We start from the raw sequence: 22,020 nt of genomic DNA, 5'->3' as shown, positions 1-22,020 counted from the left end.
TTCTGTGCTACATGTTTGGACAGAATTTACTTACAGAGTAGACATAATGTATAGGGTTTTCAGATGGGAGAAAACTGCCACCAGCAAATTCCAGAACATACCCATAAGGGAAAAGAGTCTTGAATGACAAGACTTTCTTAAAGATTATTTGAAAGGAATCTGCTCTGGTTCTTATCCGCTCCTCATTACTTGGCAGCTGAGACCCTTCTATGATAGTGAAAAAAACAGCATCTAGTGCCCCTATCTTTAAAAGTAAGCCCAGATGCTCTAAAGAAACCTGTTTTAAGGAAGGATGTTGACAGCTGAGGCAGCAAATGAAGTAAGGATCTTTATCTCAGTGCATTGCTTCACCTGAAGTCCTAAATTTCTCTTACCATTCAAATGTCTGATAAGATTGGGGATATGGCTGAAAAGAGCCTAGGAAAAACTTTTGAAAAAAAAAAAAGCTTTTATTTGTATTACACAGGCATAGGTGTCCTTCTAATAGAAAAACTGGTTTTAAACTTCACGTTTACTTGATGTGAACCGTGAAGGAAAGACAAGACATAAATGGCTCATATACTGATCATTTCAATTTGCTTCAGGCCAAGCATTCTTTAACCTACCACAGATTTCTGGCTCATCATGTACAGCTGTGGGAGCTGCATGAGTATCTCTGCAGACACATCTTTGTCCAAGACACCATAAATGATGGGTGGCACCGATGTAAAAAGGAGATTGAAAAGGATCAAGATCCAGTAGTCAGTCATTGATGTGCCTGAAAACCCACAGAAGAACTGGTACCAGAACAGCAGGTTCACGTAGGTCTGAAAAGTCAAAGGTGACATGATAAAATGTTACCTGTAGACAAGTGTTTTAAAAGCCAGTAGGAAAACAGGCAGATCTTAGGTCTGGTTACAGTAACCTGTGGAAAATTAAGTATAAATGCTGTGCAGTTCATTCCAATTCCACACTTTGAAATTATATTTGACTAGCACACAGCTTTACGTTTCAAAACTAGACATGACTTGTTCGGATAGTCATGCTGCCACCACATTAGTAATGCCTGTTACCCACTGTTTAATCAAATGAGATAATGGCTTTGAGTGGGGAAGTCAATCCAAGGAATAAGAGTCTCTGCAGACATAAATGGGAAACTGAATTGTTTGACGTATGCTTTTTGTGTCTTTTTGACCCCATTCACAACAGTGAAATAAAAAAGAATATAAAGCCCCACTAAACCTTTCAGTGCTCTCAAATACACAAACTGTGACCTCCCTGTGATGGGGCAGCTACATACCACATTCTTATAGAAGAAGTAAAGCACCATGTTAGTAAGTCTGGTGTAACACCAATGACCATGGACAAGCAGCAGCTTCCTGAGGTGTCTAAACTGAGAGATTGCAAAGTCACTTGCCATCACAGCCTGCAACACACATGAAGGAAAGGATACGTTATATTCAAACTGTTAAAGATAAGCTTCAGACACTGCCAAGTAAGTAACTTACCTACCCCTGGAAATTCTTATTTTCTTATTTTTTTTTATACATAGTGCTTATGGTGTTACCCTCACTCAGATCTGTGCCCCTCCATACGATGTTTTACAGTAATGTGCACAGCTCAGCCCAACACAACATAGGCAGGACCATGGCTGCCTACTATTCCCACACAACTGCACACAAATCACTGATGCTCAGGGCTGCTTGGTTCCTGGCAGGACTGGAGTAAAAGGGAGTGTGGTGACAGGCAGCAAGCTCTGGTTTTTGTTTGGAGTGTGAACAAACAGCATTCAGCTTCTGAGTGCTCCTCAGAGAGCAGTAAAGCCTGGATGTGGGCTCAGGTTGCGAACTCTTGCTTGTGTATGGTAATGGACTGTGGAGCCACTGGGCCCCCAGGGTAAATTCTGAACTGATTTAAAATGGAATCTGATGTCATTTGCAGCTGTCTTTGTATACACTACCTGCATGCCTTCTTGGCCCGATATTCCCACTCCAGTGTCAGCCACCTGGATCATACTGACATCATTGGCACCATCACCTACAGAGAAAAAAAAGAGGAAAAATCAAAACTACCCTCTCTCTTATTTGGCAACCTGGACACTGTCCATCACTTGCCATCACAGCCTGCAACTTTGCTGTTGGCAATTTGACAAAATTTGACAAAATTTGAAAAAATTTGGCAAACTTTGCTGGCTATCACGTCACCACAGAGGTGGCAGGAACAGACAAATATAAAAGAACACAAGAGTTCAGAGAAAAGCGTTTTTATGGCCAACAGTGCAGCCTATGGAAAACCCTAGAGAAAGCAGGATTAGTAAATGGAAGGCCCGACTGAACTGCGCTGTATTCTCCAAATGGCTATCAGCTGTTCCTTTTGCCAGAATTTAGTTGGTATGCTGGGTGTTCTAAATCACAGTCATCTTTCTCCCTCCCTTTGGGGGGCTGTGATGGAGAATGACTGCAGAAACCCGCTTACTTGCTCCTTCGGACATGTTACGTAAGACACTGCACAACTACTACTGCTCTTGTTGCTTTAGCTTACCGTAAGTAAGTTTATGGACTACATCTGCTAGTTCAGAAGACTAACATCATCTTATGCCAGAGACAACCACGATTCAAAGGATTATCTTCCTTATCAAGTATATTTTGTAGCAGATATGAACAAAAATATAGAGAAGGAACTGGCTGCTGCTTCTTTTCAGAGAGAACATAACCACAGGACTCACCTACAGCTAATGTCATTGCCTTTAGCTTATTTCGCACCAGTCTGACCAGAACACTCTTCTGCAGTGGTGTGGCTCGGCAGCAGACCACAGCCCGACACTTTTCTGTGAGTTCCAAGAAAATACTCTGTATGCTGTCATGAAGGACATGCTCTAAAGTTCTTCCATCAATAACCAGGCCTGCACCAAACCCTGGAGCTTGGGTGGTGGGACTTGTAGAGACATTCCCAAATTTCTGACTGGGTTTTTTTTTGGCAGAAGTATTCTTCTGGATGCCTTCTAAGATCTTGTTCATCACCAAGGCACAGGCATCCTAATTAAAGACAAAAAAAAGGCTACTAAAATACTGTTTCTGTTCTGGCTTCCTTTTCAATTTACTAAATACATATGGAGAAAAAGGAAAATGTTGCCCTTATGTAGCATTTCACTTGAATCCAGAAAGCCTCAGACGTAAGGCTGAATAACCCCTTAAAATCACAAGGGATGCAGTCTGTTGCTAATAAAAGGGCCTGTGATTTAAGTTTACTTAAGTAGATTTGCTTAGTTCTTGTACTAGGAGAAGGGAAAAAAAATGAGGCACATGAAAGATGTTCACAGACCAGCAGAAAAACCAACCATTAAGGATTCTGTAATATAAATACAGCTTTAACAGAACACTTCTGCTCTCTACATTTCTTTTGTCTGGCATGCAAAACCAAAAATGCATTTCAAATCGGATTATAGGTGAGCTGCAATGAATTCCTGAAGAACTGGCCTTGTGAACTTTTTTTTGTTAGAATCAATATAGGATGCCCAAAAGATTCTTGATATCAATATATGTAATACGTATGCTATACAGAAAAAAATATATATTCTTAAATCTTATTATTTTACTTTGAAATGCAACAGTACCAAATCCTGTCTATTTTTATTTCAAAGTCCAGTTATAGGTAGGATGAACACTTTGCAACAGGGGCTCAGTTCTCACTGTTAAGTTCCCTAGTAGGAAAAAAAAGAAAAAAGTTAGTGAAAATAAGACCCCAAACTTTCCTCAAACACAACTGGACTAAAAATCCTTTCTTTTTCACTTTATTTTCCTCACAGTTACCACTTCCCACACAATCTTCTATGGCACATGCAAACTGAATTTCTAAAGTAACATGTAAGCAGCCAAAAAAGGAAAACGAAAGTTCTTTGAAAAATCCTCCAGTCCTTTGGAGAAGCCTCAGATTTCATGTCTCTGCTCTGAGGAGAGACATTGCATATGTTGGCTTTACCAGTCACAGTTAGTGATCCCTCTCTTAAGAAACCCAAAATTGATAAAAATCAAGATTTGAAAAACAGATGGTTATAAGCATCCGCAAGAGGACACAATGATCAAAAAGGATTAAACTGGCCACCCAGAACAGAAGCGTTTTTAACCAGTCTTTATCACATGACCCATCTACTGGGTGGTGGGGAGAAGGTGGCTTTTTCTCTGATAGAAGTGTGGGCAGATTAGTTTTCTTGAATAGTGTGCAATGTACTTTAATGAGACAGTTCCTTGTACATTTATGCCAGACAAGCAGGGCTGAGGGAATATATTACACAAAGCAGCATAAAACTTAACCCAACAGAACTTGCATGATGGTAATTCTTATACTGCTGAAGTGCTGTAACTCACAGCCGTTTGAAAGTTCTAACACCACAGAATCATAGAACTGTTTAGGTTGGAAAAAGCCTTTGAGATCTAGCACTAGATCTTAAACCTAATATGAACTAACCTAGCACTTCCAAGTCCACCACTACACCATGTCCCTAAGTGCCACAGCTACACATCTTTTAAAACACCTCCAGGGATAGCAACACAACCACTTCCCTGTTCCAAAGCTTGACAACCGTTTTGGTTGAAGTAATTCTTCCTTCCTTCCTTTCCAATCTAAACTTTCCCTGGTGCAACCTGAGGGCATGTCAACTTTCTAACCTACCACAAAGTGAAACTAAATAGTCCACTCAATTGAGATAATTAATCATCATTTAGGGACTGTATATGAAGAAACAGATGTTACATACGTGTAAAGGATTTCACATTTTACCCACAAGGAAGCAAACAATCGGTTTTCCAGTATTTCCATCTTCCAAGAAATCATGCTGTCTTTGGTCAGTTGGAAAAGCAGAGAGCATTTTGGTTTTCCTTACTGCCCTGTGATACAGCCTGACTGATTTTTCCAGCAGAGAAATATATAATTTGAAGAAAAGTGTAATTTTCCACTCACCCTACTCTGTGATTTGAGAGTGAAGATCCTGTCATCTGGTTCCAGCAGTTTACAAGCATAGGCAATGCTGACAGCTGTCTCTCTCTTGTCACCTGTCAGCATCCATATTTTTATTCCTGCTTTCCGTAATGCCTGTATTGTGTCTGGAACACCCTCCTGCAGGCGATCTTCAATGCCAGTAGCACCTTCATTCAGAGAAGCAGAAGGATTAGTACTGCTGTGATTTTCACAACCAAAATGCTGCAAGAATGACAGGACGAGATGGTCCTTTGCGTGCACCTACATCCCAAAACAGACAGCCTACGGGACACGCTTGGGAATTTCTCCCTTCCACATCTTTCTGTCCCAGAGCCCATGACATGAAGACTCTTGACACATACTTTATTACAGCCTAAGGGGCCTCTAACTTTTCACACCACCTTATTAAGCCAACTTTTCTCATTCTCATGGCCGTTTCATCCCATGGTGGTTGTACAACTCCCAGGCTTCTCACGACAAATATACTTCATTATTCCCACTCCCTCCTATCTCAGATTACCCCAATCTTCTTTCATGTATCACCTTGATCCTTTCTGTCTCAAGGCCCACTTCTCTTCCTTATTCTCAAGTCTGCTCCAAGCTGAATTCGCTATACCTCTTGCCCCAAGGCCCCACCTTTTCCACACTAAAGTCCCTTCTTCTTATATCTTATTTTCGCACACTGCTGCAAAGATCAAATTCATCATCAGGTTTCTCAATTACTCATCACTGCAGTACATCCTGTCCTAGGTCCTTTCAATTCATAGCACTGAACGATGTGTTTTGCCCTTCCTCCTGCCTGCACTGCCCCCCCTGACATACTCCCCCCCAGGGAGGAAATACTTGCTCGACCATCCCCACCCCGCTTAGTCGTTACAGAAAGACCTTCAACAAAAAAATTGAGACTTTAACACAGATTATCGTCTTCTCTGGTGTGCGCAACAGGCAGACCTGTGTCCCTAAAACCAGCTTAAAAAAAATCTTCTATTCTGGTCACACTGAGGTAACACAACATCAGCATAAAGTAGAACATCTCTGAAAAGCTGCAGTGCCAGTGATCTACTACAATACAGGACATTGTCAAGGCTTTTTCACAACACAAATGGTACTAAATCACAACCAAGCCACATGGTTTGGCCTGTGGGATTCTCAGGCTAAGAGTTTCTTGGAATTAAATTTCAGCCAGTTGCAGCTAGGTTCATTCTGAAAGCCAAATGCAAAAATTCAAACCAGTGTTTTCCCTTCTAGCATGTTTCTAGTGTGGGACTCTAATTAGCAATTTATATCTAAAGCACTGACTGTCATATGGGGATAGAAGCAGATTTCTGACACTACAGCAATTTTTTTCAATAAAGCAACTGCCAACATTGCACAGAGCTCATTGCCTCTGGTCACCGGGAAGATGAAAACCTCCAGATCCCTGCTCTGCACTGCCTCCATTTTGATGCAAGTCAACAGAAGAGGCAGGAAGGAAGATGCTGGGATCTACTTGATGCAAGCTTCTTTGAGAGAAGAGAGAAAAATGTTGTTTCAGCTTGGACACTCTATATACTTATATACTCCTTCTGAAGTACTTGCTCAGTTTGTAGTACAACAGAAGCCAGCTTCAACATGTATCCTGCTGAGATCCAGAGCTGTGCTTTCTTAGGTACTGCACGTTAGGACTATTCTTTCCAGAAACAGATTTCCATTCAAATAAAGGCCTGAGGCTTTATATATATTCATATGGATTTTATACCTGCCTGTGCAGTGGACTACAAACCACTGCTGTCCTCCATGATTCTGGCAATACTGAGATAATTTGAATTTTTGCTTGTTGTTCTTTGAGGACAAAGTCTTCCATTTCTCAGTCCTAAGAGGACAGTCAAAGTTACAGCTGCAGCTACAACAGGTAACGTTTACTAAGAAAGCAAAGGAAGGCTCAAAGAGGCAGAACGAGAGGTGCTGCAATGACTTCTACTCTGTAGATCACAATGTACATATGGCCCCAGGCAGAGCTAACTAAGCTAGCAGAGGTACTGAAAACAAGCATCTTGGTAGTATGAAGCCATTTATCCTTCTTATTCTCACTCCCATTTAATGTTAGGGCGAACCCATATTGCTTACTGTCTTAACAGAGACACGAGACAAAAAAATGCCTTGGCCTGGAGGACAGCAAGTCTCCACAGCAACTAGACTTGCCTCTGCTGACTCCAGTACAAACGGGTACCTGTATAAGCCACTCATCCCTTAAAACTACAGCAGCACTGCTCCGCCTTCTCCGTAGAAACTGAAGGCAGTAATCCCAGAATTCCTTTTAGTATCAAAGTTTATGGCATTTTTTCTGATCAGATGTGGCACAAAATAAGGGAAGTAACACCTTTCCACGTAACAGGATTTGTCCCTCTTCACCTATAGCATAAGCTGCCTTTACCACCACAGTCACTTTGTTTTCCAAGCGTTAATTTGCTGGACAGTCCTCTAGGGCTATTCTCCCAGACTGCCTGCAGTTTACCTTTTAAACATCTACAGTAAACGTCTTTCATTTGGTTTTGGCCTCCCCATTTCTGCACAGACCAATCACCATCAGAGGAATGGTTCCTGCAAAAGCACACCTAACATTATTATTCTCCACGTTATTACAGTAGAACAGAGCACAAGCACACCTGCTGTGCCACAAATGCAACAATGATGGAAACATGCGCAGAAGTGGGATCCCTGTGAATGTCTGCCCACACAGGTCTGTGAGTTGTTATTACCACTTCACATACTTATTATGATGACACTTAAAAACTCTAGTTACCACAAAATTAAAAAAATTAAAAAAAGATAAATCAGTAAAACTTTACCCTTTACAAACAACAGAAGAGCACTAGCTGTCTTCAGTGTGTTTTACTAGTACAATCTTACCAGCATGATTTATGAAAATTCAGGAGTGGCAATAAATTCTAGGTCTGTAGAAAGCTATGTGTTACACAAAGTGAGGTTAGCACAGCTCTCTGCAGGTAAATTTCAATTATGAACATCATAAGCAGTTTCCTGGGAGTTAACAGTATTTTATACCTACCGAGCAAAGTCAGTTCAGTCTCAAGCCTGATGGCAGATTCAAGCAGCAGCTCCTCCCTATTGTCAATACTCGTTTCCGCTAAAAAATGATGATTTAACCACTCTGCGTATTCTGCATCACTCATCACCTACAGAGGAAGAGAAAACATACGGCATATATCTACATTGTGTTTTCAAAGGCACCTCACAGTTACTTCTGCTGTCCCATATGTCCATACTGAACCCAGAAGCGCAGCCCTGGCAGTGCATCACTTAACATGCCTTGATTCAGTACAGCATTCATAGTGTAAGATTACTTTGCCAGGCTTCACAAGTCAGATTATCACCAGCACCCTGCAGGTCCCTGGAGCCACCTGACAAATTTCCACTTAGACGGAAGGTAGGTAGGCCAATAAGCACAGTATAACTCTCCTTACCACTCTTTAATTGCGGCATTGACACAGCCACAGAATCACCGCGCAGCTGTGTACAGTTTGATGACTCTACAGCTACACAGCCTGTACTTTCACTTTGCATAAGGCTTCGTAAAGAGGTTTCTTGCCTGTTTCAATCCCTAAGGAATTTTACTTCTGAGCAGCTTTGAATTTAAAATGGGATCTCAAAACATCACTGAAGTTTTTCATCCAAAGCTTCTAACACTACAAACTGTGAAACCCAATAGAACAGGTCTGACTTCATTTGTTTTCTGTGTCTGTAATTCCAGCCAGGGTAAGTTTAACACAAGACAACCTGCTCAGGACTCTTGAAGAAAAAACAGGCTATTTGACACCCCCTGTTTTAGAATTAGGCTATTAATCCTAAATTGACAATAACTATGGCAATCTAACAGAAGTCAGAAATTTGGGTCAACTTACAAATTCCTCCTGAAAGAGCATAAGGATAAACAAAATGTGGCAACAGAAGCATCTGTTCAGAAGTGGTGATGTCTGCTCCATTGATGATACCACTCAGGTTGGTCACAGACTGTACACATTCTTAAAAATATGTATTAAAAGGAATACCTTCTTAGCAATACACAGAGTGCGTAGTCCTCTTCTGGCATAGTCATCCAAATGCTTCTGAGTTCTCTCTTTAATCTCCTTTTGTTCCATTTCTGAACAACTAGTACCTACTATCACACAAAAAGCAAAGAAAGCAAATTAATATATGCATTCTTAGGCTAAATTTAGTGGAAATTTTTGAAGGTCTAAATAAATTTTAAAAATACCAAAATGTCAACAGGTTTTATTTTAACTATGAATGTATCTTCATGTTTGCACAACATACTGTGGCTGTATCTACAGTGGGCATGCAGCGCACCAGTCTGTACAAGCAGTGAGGGGGAACCCATCTGGTACTGATATATCTTTAGATGTCACTAGTGTATCAAAATATTTTTCTAAACCAAAGTTACTTTCTAAAATGTACTGGGCTACAGACACTCAAGCAGCTTTACTGTCACTGGTCTAGTAGGAGGGAGCTAAAAGGGCAGTCGCAGAAAAGCTTTTTTAAAAATAACTGTTACGGAGTGGTCTATTCCGACAGGCATTCAACTCACCTAACTTTGGACATGTAGAAGTTAGGTTCCAAGTCTACCTTGAGAAACAAAGTAAGGAGAGGCACCTCCAGATATGAAATTAACCCCCTAGTAAGACAACAGATTTTGGAGGTACTGTTTCTGGCCCATGGCCTACAGAGGTTTTTTGTCTAGACTTTAGATGGCTATAACACTGGGTAAGTTAAAATCCACCCATGGAATTAGAAATACCCGTCTTCCTCACTGAGATCAGCCAGCCATGGAACATACAAACCAAACTCCTTTTTGCAGAAGCAAGCCTTTAAAAAGAATTCCTTTATGTTACTTTCCAAACTATTAAAAACCAAATCCTTCTGAATTTAAATATATTTAGGTATTTATTTCTAACATACACAGAGAACACTTTCTCTTTACTGCCTTCAGTTAAAAAATTTGCTACAGTGCATAAATAAATCGGCGCTTAAACAACAGGGTGCATCCTTCCTGTGGCCCATTCAAAAACGTTTACCCCCGAACAACAGGGCTCAGCAGGAGGCACCACACAACTTTACCGCTATTACTATTCCATCTAGAAACACAGAAATAAGTCAAAGGAAAAAAATCCCACAACTCAAAAAACACTGATAGGTGATACCTGCTACCGATACCTCTCTCCAAAAACTCAGAAACACTAAAATAGGTAAAGGCTAGAAAGTATCTCATTCTAATAAACAACTCTCACTGTGTAGCAGAAGCCAACTATTCAAGCAGATGCCCTTACTTTATAATTGAAAATACTTCAGTTGGCTCCAAAGGGTCTGCCTAGACAACACTAAATCCTTCGAATAACAGCTGCTTCTCTCCTCTCAGTTCGCACACCAGCACAGAGCACAGACATATCTAGGTGAAAAGCCATACTGCTTTTCTGGGTTCCCTAAAGGAACTATTCACAGATACTAGTTCTGCTTTGGCTGCTTGTCTCTTGTCATGAATCAGGCCATGTGTTCATACTGAAAAATGACAAAGATGAGCAAAGTTCTACAGATACCTTCAGATGCAGTTCTCAACAAATCCATCATGACTGAGTCTGCACCTTTTGTGAACACCACCACTTTGTTGGAGACCGGATGCCGAACCACCACTGACATCCTTTTCCGAACTGAATCAAAAGGCAGGATATGCAAAAGCTGAAATGTTAAAGATCCCAGACCTGTGAAGTCCACAGTTACTTGATCTGGAGTCCTCGACCGTAAAATACATTTATAAGCCCTAGCAGCATGAACCAAGGCAGCTTCATCTGGACTCTCAGCTTCGTAACATATTTTAGGTAGGGGAGACAATTCAATAGATGATGCAGCACTGTTGTGTTCACAGCCAGCAACTACCTTCACTGTATCTAGTTCCTGAGGCACTTTGGAATTTTCTGGGCTGTTAGTATGGTGAGGCTCAGCAGCCCTTTGAGCAGCTCCATTCAAAGCAGGTGAAGCCAGTTTCATTCTGAAAATAGACAGTTTGCGCACAAAACTACTGGGGCTTTCAGATGATGACTCTTTCACACTTGGAGGTGGGGAAGAACTTAGTCTCCGAACTGATAACCTCTGGAACATCTGCCTGATTTCCTCAAGTGATTTAATAGGCATCCTACCCAGCGAAGAGTGCCTCATCTGGAACAAAAGAGTTAAAGCATTTACGTTAAATTCTTTATATTTTATTACACTAAAGAAGGACAGTTTACAAACTATGTCCGTTCCTTAATGAATGTCATATTTTAAAATTTACTAAGAGTTTGATTGCTTGTATTAAAGATGGCCAGCTCAATTAAACATATAACCATATGAGCATACTAAACAGCTTTTGTAAGACCTTCATTGTTCAGACCAAAAGAACTGTAAAAATACTTCAGATGTGAAAAACGTATGCATTCCAGGTCCGATTCATGACTCCATGTAATACTTCTCTCTAGAACTTTTTCAGCAGTGAAACAGTACGACATTATGACCTTTAAAAATTGTGGCAAATGAACTAAACACTTAAATTCTTGTTCTGAATTGGCAAGATACTTGTGAAAAATAAACCAACTCCATACCCCTCACAGTAACTAGCTACAAGTACTGTTAAAAATACAGTACCTTACCAAAAAATTTTAATGCCTGGATTTAAAACAGAAGACAGTTCCTCTCTCATCAATGTTATAAAATAATTGGCATATTGTTACTCAGAACCGTTAGGCAGCTAACAGCTTACAAACAAGGAACAAGCCATGCAATGCTGACATTAATTTCTCATTCCTGGTGAAGAGTTACAAATGAGCTACCACCAGGAAGCACGTTCTCCCCTTTGCCACTGAAAAGCATAAAGACAGACACTGACTTCAGTTCTACTACAACTGCACCTAAGTTTGAATGTCTCCATTCAGTACTATGTAAATAGAAACTAGGAACGTCCCTTCATCACCTCTCCCTAAGGCAACACTAACACTGCACCCTTTCACTGCCTCGAGCTTTCACTTCATTCCCTAATCATGAACTCAGAAACATCGTGGTACATCACATTGCCCTTCCCAACCTACCTACCTGGTAGATCCTGGAGCTTCTCCCCTGCTAGCAAGTCATCCAGAAATATTATTCCCTAAACAGGCAACATTTTTTTTTTCTATGTCACCTTTGAGGAATGGCTGATTAGTAACTGTGAACACAGCTGCCTCATCCACACATGGACATGTAGGCTGCCTAGTGTGCTTTCTGGGAATGCCTGAAAGCACATTAAGATACCAGGCTTATTTATACAAAGGAGGTACCTTATACTCCACAGAATTGATATCTTTGGGGAATGTCTTCAGCCATGGTTGTAGGTTCATTGTCTAGATGGAGACCAAAACCTAGTCCTGCACATGTCAAACATTTGTTTCAAAAGACACAGTCAACAAATGGAAACCAGGGAATGGGGGAGGAAGGAAACCAAAGCTGAACTTGGGAACTATCTTGCAAGACAGTCAAAATTGGTAAAAGATGGGGTTATGAAAATCCTACCCCGAAAAAAAAAATATTTGAAAAAGATGGTATCTAAAAAGATGTTAGGTTGTGTGCTCTGAAAACAGTAAGTGGTCTCAGGAAGACTTAAAACACACTACAAACCATTAAACTAGGACAGTCTAGCAAATGCACTGTACATTCAAGATGAGACCACTTTATGTCATACTGCAAAGCATTTTTTCTTCAGATTATTACACATACAGAAGTTGATCTTTCATACTTTTTCTGAAACTCTATTTGAGTAGTCAGGGAACAGGTAAAAGCATTCTCAGTTCCAATATTCTGGGAGTCTTCTGAGATTATTCTTATCTTTCAGCCAACAATAACGTATTTGTAAAGATAACCTGAGTGGTTGTGTACTCTTAAAAGGAAGCTATGCACTTTCTGAAAAGCATAACTACAATACAGACAAAAAAAAAATAATCACAACTGCAATTTGATCTCAAAATTTTTCTTGTAGAAGTTAAGAGCAATCTACACACAGAAGCAGAAATATTGAAGCTAAATTTTTCTGCACTGGAAAAATTGTACCAGCATTATATCACACATTGACTCATTGCATCCCGTGGGTTTATAGTAATTCCCTTCTTTCTAACTGGACAAATCAATAGAGGAGAGAAGGTATGTCAGTTAGTTGTTTTTTTCTTTTGAAATCAAACCCAAGAGAGCTTGTTTATTTATGAATAAGGCCAAATAGCCAAAAATAAGGCCTTCTTACCTTCTGACGTGGTTGATTGGGGACTGAAACTACAACAGTATTACAGATTGCCAGAGCAAGAAAGAAGTCAGTGATGTACATTGTCTCCAAAGATAACTTGCCGCTTGCTTCTTTTGATCGTTGATAGGAATCAGAAGAAATTTGACTGAACTTCTCTAGCAGTTGGGTGTCTGGTACAACATCTGTTTCCTATTGATGAAGTGAACAAAACTGTCCATTAGGATATAAACTTTATCTCATCTCTGGAAGTTAAATCAGTTACAGATGAAGTGTAGAACCTCATTCAACTTCCCTCCTGTCAGATGCTGTCTGTCAGTTGGTTGTACTAGGAAATAAGAGGAACACTCTGGTGTCCTCACTGCCTTGTGCTAGTCCATTGGAAATGTCAAACTTCATGCCCAGACAGGTCAACAGCAAAGTCTTAGTTCATAGACACTTCAACAGAGGTTAAGTATGAGGAATGCTATTTAGACACTTCTCGGTCCAGAAGCAGAGTTTTTACCTCTCATAGCCTCCAATAAATATCGGTCACATAGATATTTTCTATTAAAAACTAAAGAAAATGCTAGAAACCTCTTAAATCAAAAGAACAAACTGTTATTGAGATGAAGCTGGTCATTTTAGCTGGAGTGATCATGGACTCACAGTAGCAAGAACAAAAGCATACACCTTCACAACCCAATGAACGTCTGACAATGTCAGCTGCAAATAGGACGTAGCCAAGAAACCTGGGAGGCACTGGTTTTGATGGAAGAGAGGAAGGATTATTTAAATGACAAGCACTCTGATCAAACAGGAGTAAAAAGATATTCCTTCATTAACTATGTCAGAAATTTAGCATCAAAACTAACAGCTTTTACTTACAATGGGGCTGCTGAAAGCAAGAGGTCCTGAGTGGGGAAAATTGCCTGCTCCATCTTCCCCTCCTAATGCAGGGTAACTACAAGACAACTGATTCAAAGACTTTCTGTTCAAAGGTTCATTCACGTCTCTGCAGTTGTGCCCCTGCCATTTTGACATATGGGTCAAAGAGCCACAATGACGATCAGCTGAATCCTCATCTTCTGAATCCATCTCTTGATACGATTCCAACCTCTTTGCTATGGAAAAGGAAACAAAATTAAGTGTTCCACGAACAAAAAGAAACTTGTCTAGAATACTGCCTGGAGGCTCAAGAAACAAAATTTTTAAGTAAGGAACTCAGTATATAGTTAAGATTAATCCACCATTTGTGAAAAATAAAACATGTAACAAGCCATCACACTGACTTCTTGTTTGGGACACCGGACTTCAAGAGCAACACTCCACTAGAGTGAATCCAGAAGAGGGAGCAAGAATTACCAGTATACTAGACAACATGAGCTGCATGGAAACAGTAAAATAAGGTGGAATTACACAGCTTCCAGAAGGCCACATTGATAGAAGTCAAATAACATTCTTCAAGTACACGAAGGGCAATTGTATAGAGAAAGGAAAATAGCCTGTTTTCTATGTGCACTGTGGATATCAGAAATCACAATGGCCCAAGACAAACTCAGGCTAGGTATCAGCAAAATTTCTGCCAGAGCAGACATGACGTACTAAAACAATGTCTGAGAAAGCAGTGAATTGGCCATCACTGGAGGTCTTGAAGAAACAAAAAAAACCCATTCATAAAGAACGAGAGCAACAACTCTGCCTTAGGCCAGAGAAATGGGACCAGATTATCTCCTGATATGTTTTCTAGCCTAATTATTTTATGATGGATCAAGGACTGTATGCCAGCGGTTTGACAAGCACAGCTTCTAGCAGGAACTCACTGAGACTGTGTTTATAATTTCTGTATTGGAAACCCCATCACACACACATATACACTTCCTGAGTATTTAACTGAAAATCAGGTTTTAACAATAAAACTTACATGTCTAACACCTTTGCACCAAAGACATAAATGCAGTTTTCTGCCCCAAATCCAACTAGGAAGATCAGTAATGTAGCAAAGGAAAACACGCCTATGCTATCATGTGCCTGTTAAGAACAAATCCCAGCGTTTGCACTGCAGTTCTGGAACAGCGTTGAATCACATGCAAGAAGTTGCAATCTCAATTCAGGCAAGGCCAGGTCACTGTACACTATTCAGCTTTCATGTTTTTACCCGTCACTGTGAAAATAGCATGCAATGAGCATATACTAGCCGTTCAACATCTGCATCCACAGATGACATGGGAAAACCGTTCCAAGAGCTGTGCATTACCTATTTATTTCATTAAAATGTGAATAAAAACGATGGCATCCTAGGAAAAAAAACAGTATTAACATATAGACATCTGCAACTCCACTAATTCCCTATTTTTTCTTCATTAAAGTGGCAACTACTGTACAGGAAAACTGAAAAGTGGGGTATTATTCTGTTTTATGTGAGCAGGAAACCTAACAGCAGTTCAGAGTCCCCAGCTCTGGCGCTCAAAGGGAGATGGAAATGGGTTTATTATGTGAGCCCTTTTCCTCCTAGCCCAAGTGCAGGAGCATAGCTATGTTCAGGAAATGAACTACGAGATTTGCTAGCCTAAGTTCTCCTTATTTCCTGTTGTCTTCTCTTTCTGGAATGTAAATGAAAGCCCCCTGTCCCTCATCCTGCCATTCTGATGAGCCCAAGGAAAGCAGAGCTTACACGTCCCTTGGCAGGCCACCTCCCTGACGTCAACATCAATTTAATAACGTAGTTCTTTTAAAATATAAGATAGGTGGGGACATAACAAATGGTGGCTCTCCACAACTACCAAACAGAATATCCCACATATGATATTGATCCCTTTTACTAGTGTGGGAAAATCACCTTGAGGGAGGGAATTAGAGAAAAATTGGGTCCTAAGAGAAGCATAGTATTATAGAGAGGATTTTTTAGGGTAAAATACAGCTATCGCCTTCAAGATGGTTGGCATGCACAGAATCTACATCACCACAGTTCCCCAAGCATCCTGCCAGCTCAGCACATGCTGATGAGAGTGATGATGACAGAGCGGAGTGGAGACCCTGCAGCCATGCTCTGTCGGCTCCCTGAAGGAACAGGCACTTGATGGCACCACACAGCTGATAAGCTGCATACCAGTTGTCACGTGAAGAATCCATGAGATGTCCCTGGCTGAGCCAACCATTGTGGTGAAATGATTTCCCTCAGATTGAAATCATCTCATTGCAATACTAACACGCACACCTCCCTCCCAAAGTTACCTGCCTCCAAGATACCGCTACACCTCACTGGGCATGTGATACCAGTTAGTAACAACCATACGTATGACTAGAGTCACTCAAGCTCCACCTAAATGTGACGGAAATGGACTAGTCCTGGATGGAAATAAGTCCAGGGCAGGGGGAATTGTTGTCTAAACTCCTGGATTACCCACTCTGATTCAGTGTTCACAAAGCTAGGTCAAGCTGACTCACTCTAAAGTTGTCATGAATGATGGGACTTCTAATCAAGGGAGTCAGCCCTGGGGAGCGTGAGAACAGGCAGTGACAAGAACACCATTACCTAAGTTACACAGAAAGAAGCCTTCAAGTGAGGAAAGTTCTGGCTATGAGAGGAAACAGGATGATGAAGTGTTGCAATCCACTGACATCAACAGAAAATTAGTTGAAAATAGAACAAAGATAATAGCGGTAGTGGGACATCACGACCTCCAACTCAAATGTCCCCCCCCCAAAAGAGGGCAAAACCCCGCTTGAGGAGCATGCGCAGTTAGCAGAGAACTTCAGCAGCGCTATCTGAGGATGCGTACTATTTGCATTAGAAGTGAGAAATTTGTAACCCGTCCTGTGTATGATGAACAATATACTATAAGTATATAAGAAGTGGACAGATGAGGGGAGAAGAGAGAGGAAGATCCCATCGTAACTTCTGGGATCAGTCAACGGGCTGAATCTGCCTTGTCCCCCCACAGGGATGCCTACTGGCTAAGAACTTTGACTCATGCATGCTACATAATTAGTGACAGCCAGAATGAGTTAGTTAAGGTTCTGGTTGTATACAGTTTGGTAGTGTATCATTTCAAGCTTGTTTCTGCAGACAGCCCCTATCACCAGCAATCACCAACCTTAACTTGTCATAATTTTATAATAGTGTTATTCTGTAAACTGTTAGTGTTAGTCCTTTGTGGGCGCTAGCAGTTGCCGGCAGTGGGTATCACATTCAAATAAAGTGGGGAGACCCACTGAGGGGTCCCCCTGATGCTGTTGGTGTGTTTTGCTGAACAAGGCAGTCGAATCGCCCTCCGATCCAGTGGGACCATTCAGTGAAGGGTCCCTGTAATGGGACGCTGACAGGCTGGTCAGGCACAAGGGTCTCTGCTTTCCTGGGGTGCTAATAGACAGAACAAACACCTGGGGTTGAGAGGATTTCCACCCCTCCACCCCTCCTTTTCATATCACAACTAGAAAGCAGCAACAGTGACTTAGTACATGGTTATAGAAGCAGGTTTGGACAACACATGCCCATTCCACCATGCTCCCAGACTGCTAAGAAGCCTGCATTCTGACAATTTCATGTCAAGTGAAAGGAGGAGTGAAGATTTTCTTGACTCCTACTGTTTAATCTGCCTCTCAGTGCCCCAGAAAAGCCGAGACCTTTGTGCCCGATCAGTTTGTCAGTGTCCTGTTACAGGGACACTTCACTGAACAGTCCTGCTGGATCGGAGGGTGATTTGACTGGGTTTTTCAGGGAAAACATGCCGACAGCATAAACAGGACCCTTCAGTGGCTCTTCCCAATTTATTCAAATGTGTTACCCACTGCTGGCAACTGCTATGTGGCATCTCTTATAGCACCACACTGCTCTGCTCCCACGTTGCAAGAGGCACACATTACTTTAGACAGAACACTGCATGGGAGCACTTATATGCAGGATTATACTGAATCACAGTCATTGCTGTTGTGTCTTCACTCATGTGCATCCCTTTACTCTGGACAATACAGACATAAATACAGAAATGTATGTACAGAGTAAGCAGCCTATATACAAAAGACTCTACTGTTTTGCACTGCAGCTCTTACTATATGCAGCAGGAGGCCTTGCAAAGAGCAGCTCTATGCAACTGAACAAATGTAAAACAGGACTAAAGCACAAGATCTCCAAATTTTTCAAACCCATTTTCAGGGCTCCCATATTCTAGATTTGTTAGGAAGAAGCACATGCTTACCCTCCAGGTAAGACAGGGCACAGCAGGAAATAATTATGAACATAATTAACACACTAGTATTTCTGGAAGATAACTCTAAGCGAACTAGTAGAAGTACATTGTAGACATACTTTCTGTGGCACAGTGACACCTGTATCAGCCACAGCTACATCATTTGCACTGCTCTTCAGTTTAGATCTTCTGAAATACTCTTCCTTCCTTTAGGAAATGCTCTGAAAATATATTCTACTTTTTAAGTTGTTCATTCACCAAATTCAAAACTTAAAAAATATTTCCTCACTCTTTGCTGTTATCATCCTTCCTGGTATAATTATGCAAAGCTGGACACCTTACAATGAGATTTTCAAAATATGTGTAGAGGTTACCGTAAAAATGGTTGTAACCATCTGCTCCTCTGACACAAGGGCTGAACCGATTCATTGCTGTGGCCAGCAGGGTGTGCCTTTTGCTCACAATCGTCAGCAGTTCTATCTGGCAGTGAAACCACCAAAACTAGACAGGTTTAATATGCTGCTGTACTTCCTGGGTCCACCTGTCAGCACCTCACAGCTGATCTCATATGGAATGTTTGCATTGCTCACCAGCAAAATGGCACATGTCTGCGGCCACTAGTACTTACATACGGTAATGGTAATCAAAACTTTGTCGTTTTACCTAATTAATAAATAGCTAATTGAATCAAAGACTTCACGTCACTGCCCAATTTTCTCTTGTGTCTGGAGTTGTGTCTTCTCCCGGCTCCCAGAAGGCTTCAAACAGGCTCTCGTGAAATGTATATAGAAAGATGCCACACTATTAGACACTGAGGCAGCAACTATGCCACTCCTTGACTTTTTGGCTATCAGTAAAGAGGTGTGTAAGATCCAAGTAAGAATGCAACAGTCATTATTTCTGATGGATGTACTTATCTTTTCAGCCTTAACACACATGTACACACATCTGCTTGACTTGTACCCTAACATTACTGTTAGAGCTCTGACTTTAACAAGTCTGGCCTACAAGAAAGCTGGAGAGAGTCTTTTTACAAGGGCATGCAATGATAGGACAAGGGGTAATGGCTTTAAACTAAGAAAGGGTAGATTTAGATATTAAAGAGAAACTCTCTACTGTGAGGGTGGTGAGACACTGAAACAGGTTGCTCACAGAAGCTGTGGGCACCCCATCCCTGGAAGTGTTCAAGGCCAGACTGGATGGGGCTTCGAGCAGCCTGGTCTAGTGGAAAGTGTCCCTGCCCATGGTACGGAGGTTGTTACTAGATGATCTTTAAGGTCCCTACCGACCCAAACCATTCTATGATTCTATGACTTCAGCATAGAATACTTATTTTGGATTACTGTACCCTCAAGGGCAACAGTGTGTTGAACTGGAACCTTAAGGTATACTGCATAAAGGTGGCACACTGCTATGGCAGTCAACAGGATGTTTGAAGCTGAAAATGCTAGCACTCTAGCTGAATAAAAATAAAAATAAAATAAATTTTTAAAAAAGAGACGGGGAGGGGGAAGACTAGTTGGAGCAATTTTCTGGTGTTCTGGGTTCTGAATATTCCAAGGACAGAAGCAAAACACAGTAGACATGACTTCTTCCAGAGCAAGTAAAGTATTTTTTTTGTGGTATCAAATATGTTGGAACTTAACCAGCTGCAAAGCAGCACCTTACATACAGCCTTGAAGTCTAAGACACTACAAATGGATTCAAGTAATGTGGAAAAATGCATGGCTATTAGCAGCAACAGTCTGAATTAACACCTTCCTTGAGTGTGTATTGCTACACAAATCTCATGAAGTCCACTGGACCCCAATCAAAACTTTCAGCTTCTCTGAGAAGAGAAAAATGACCCATTATGAACATTATGATTTAGTGTCTTACCATTTTCCTCATGGCAATACTCCTGTCCTGCAATGCTGCATCTCCGAAAAACCATCTTATTTTCAGTGAGGGTTCCAGTCTTGTCAGAGAAGATATACTGAATCTGGCCAAGGTCTTCAGCAATATTCAATGCTCGACATTGAATTGTTGAGTCTGTTTTCTCATGGTAAAAATCAATGTCATTCTGTATTAAATAGATTTGTCCCAATTTGACAATTTCAATTGAAACATAGAGTGAAATTGGGATCAAGACCTACCAAAATAAAACATGTGGATTAACTAAAACCAAACTCTTTGGCCAGTTACAAACATGAAGCAGCTCTACTGAAGCCAAAGAGTTACTTCAAGGATATAAATGAGATCAGAATATGACCCATGTTCAAAGCACACCAAAGTTACCTGTAATAAAATGATCATAGTCCAGAACATATTGAACCCTGCTAATGTTGGAGGGATCGATTTTCCATCTGACTCAGGGATGTTGAAAAAAGGTATTTCCGAATATCTACTTAACCAAATTCCATGTCCTTGAAAACAAGAACCAGATAAAGTGAGTCAGTTGCATGTAAACTGTATCACAGTTCAGGGTCATGGCATTAGCTGTTAACACTGCAGTTCTTTTCTGAGTTTTTAAACTACCTTTTTACCTCTTTGAGTTCCTCCTCACCAGGAACCCCATTAAAATTAATCAAAGATCAATGCACACATGAATAAATACTTTATGTGCCATTTCTATCAACAGCACATCTGCACAGCATATCTCAGAACTAAAGGAATACTGAGATAAACACTCCCCTTCCCTTTGCTCCCCCCCCAACCTCTGGCAATTAATTGCATTATCCTTTGTAAATGCACTGTCCAGGTTTTAGTTAATCTGTCAACATATCATCAAGTGTAGCCTGAAGAAGTTTATTTTTAAAATGCTTTAAACACCTTTTTGATTGGCCATAAAAGTTAGTCCAGTCTGTTTAGATTTACTTAAGCTCACTATTTAATCAATCCCTAATACACCAAGTCCTTACAGCTCTAGTCACATTAGGTCTCTCCCCACAATGCCATACATGCATCTCATGTTATCTGAAAAATCATAAGAGAAAACAGTTCTGAAGAGCAATTAGTAAGAGAAAAGAGAAATCAATTAGAGAAACCAGCTCCAGACCTAAGAACTTGCATCAGGAACATACTTCTTGACCACGATCCAGATTAAACATGACAACATGATCTAAAACCTAGCAGCATCCTCAATCAACTGCTAGGTAATTATGCATGGATAAAGGCAGTTTCTGAGATGGGCTGTTAGAACGAATCAGCCCCAAAATAAAACACTAAGCATTGTAAGCTGAGAAAGGAAAACAGCAGGAGTTTGCTGATACTCACTTACCTATTGCACCAGTTAAACACATCAAGATTAGAAGCAGAACACACCACAGAATATCAGTGTTCACTTTTCTTTCCAATTTACTGCGCTTGTAATGAGGGCCACTATTATTCAGCATGGCTTTGGTTTCATGACCTGTAACCACAACACAGGTTGAAATTCTCCAATAGCAGGTATCAGAATCACAAATATTTTGTATTTCTAAAGCTCTGGGAAACAGGATATTTTCGTTAGCTAATATTTGAACAGAGATTATAAATATGAGCAAACTTAACTGCTCCTACAATGTATGAAATCTGTCCTAAACAAAACTGAATAAGCTAAACCAAAGTCTGCGATGTATACAACAACTTTTA

At 40.7% G+C, this 22,020-nt stretch overlaps 1 protein-coding gene across 5 annotated transcripts in view; it reads right to left on the bottom strand.

Moving 5' to 3' along the window:
- The window catches only part of ATP10D (ATPase phospholipid transporting 10D (putative)), a 51,511-nt gene that overhangs the window by 6,302 nt on the left and 23,189 nt on the right, over positions 1 to 22,020 (bottom strand). For 4 of the 5 annotated variants that reach the window (XM_055797032.1, XM_027779341.2, XM_055797034.1 and 1 more), the window contains 13 exons: positions 21,668 to 21,799; positions 20,686 to 20,813; positions 20,287 to 20,539; positions 14,108 to 14,343; positions 13,244 to 13,432; positions 10,542 to 11,157; positions 9,000 to 9,109; positions 8,000 to 8,126; positions 4,936 to 5,120; positions 2,705 to 3,014; positions 1,940 to 2,016; positions 1,280 to 1,405; positions 606 to 806 (listed from right to left, as the gene is read on the bottom strand). In XM_055797032.1, coding sequence (XP_055653007.1) covers positions 606 to 806; positions 1,280 to 1,405; positions 1,940 to 2,016; positions 2,705 to 3,014; positions 4,936 to 5,120; positions 8,000 to 8,126; positions 9,000 to 9,109; positions 10,542 to 11,157; positions 13,244 to 13,432; positions 14,108 to 14,343; positions 20,287 to 20,539; positions 20,686 to 20,813; positions 21,668 to 21,799 — 2,690 coding nt within the window. The remainder of the gene's footprint in view (positions 1 to 605; positions 807 to 1,279; positions 1,406 to 1,939; positions 2,017 to 2,704; positions 3,015 to 4,935; positions 5,121 to 7,999; positions 8,127 to 8,999; positions 9,110 to 10,541; positions 11,158 to 13,243; positions 13,433 to 14,107; positions 14,344 to 20,286; positions 20,540 to 20,685; positions 20,814 to 21,667; positions 21,800 to 22,020) is intronic. The other variant, XM_055797033.1, reaches the window with a different exon arrangement.

Source organism: Falco peregrinus, chromosome 2 (assembly GCF_023634155.1).
Source record: "Falco peregrinus isolate bFalPer1 chromosome 2, bFalPer1.pri, whole genome shotgun sequence".
NCBI classification, from domain to species: Eukaryota; Metazoa; Chordata; class Aves; order Falconiformes; family Falconidae; genus Falco; species Falco peregrinus.
This window is presented reverse-complemented; position numbering and strand designations above follow the sequence as displayed.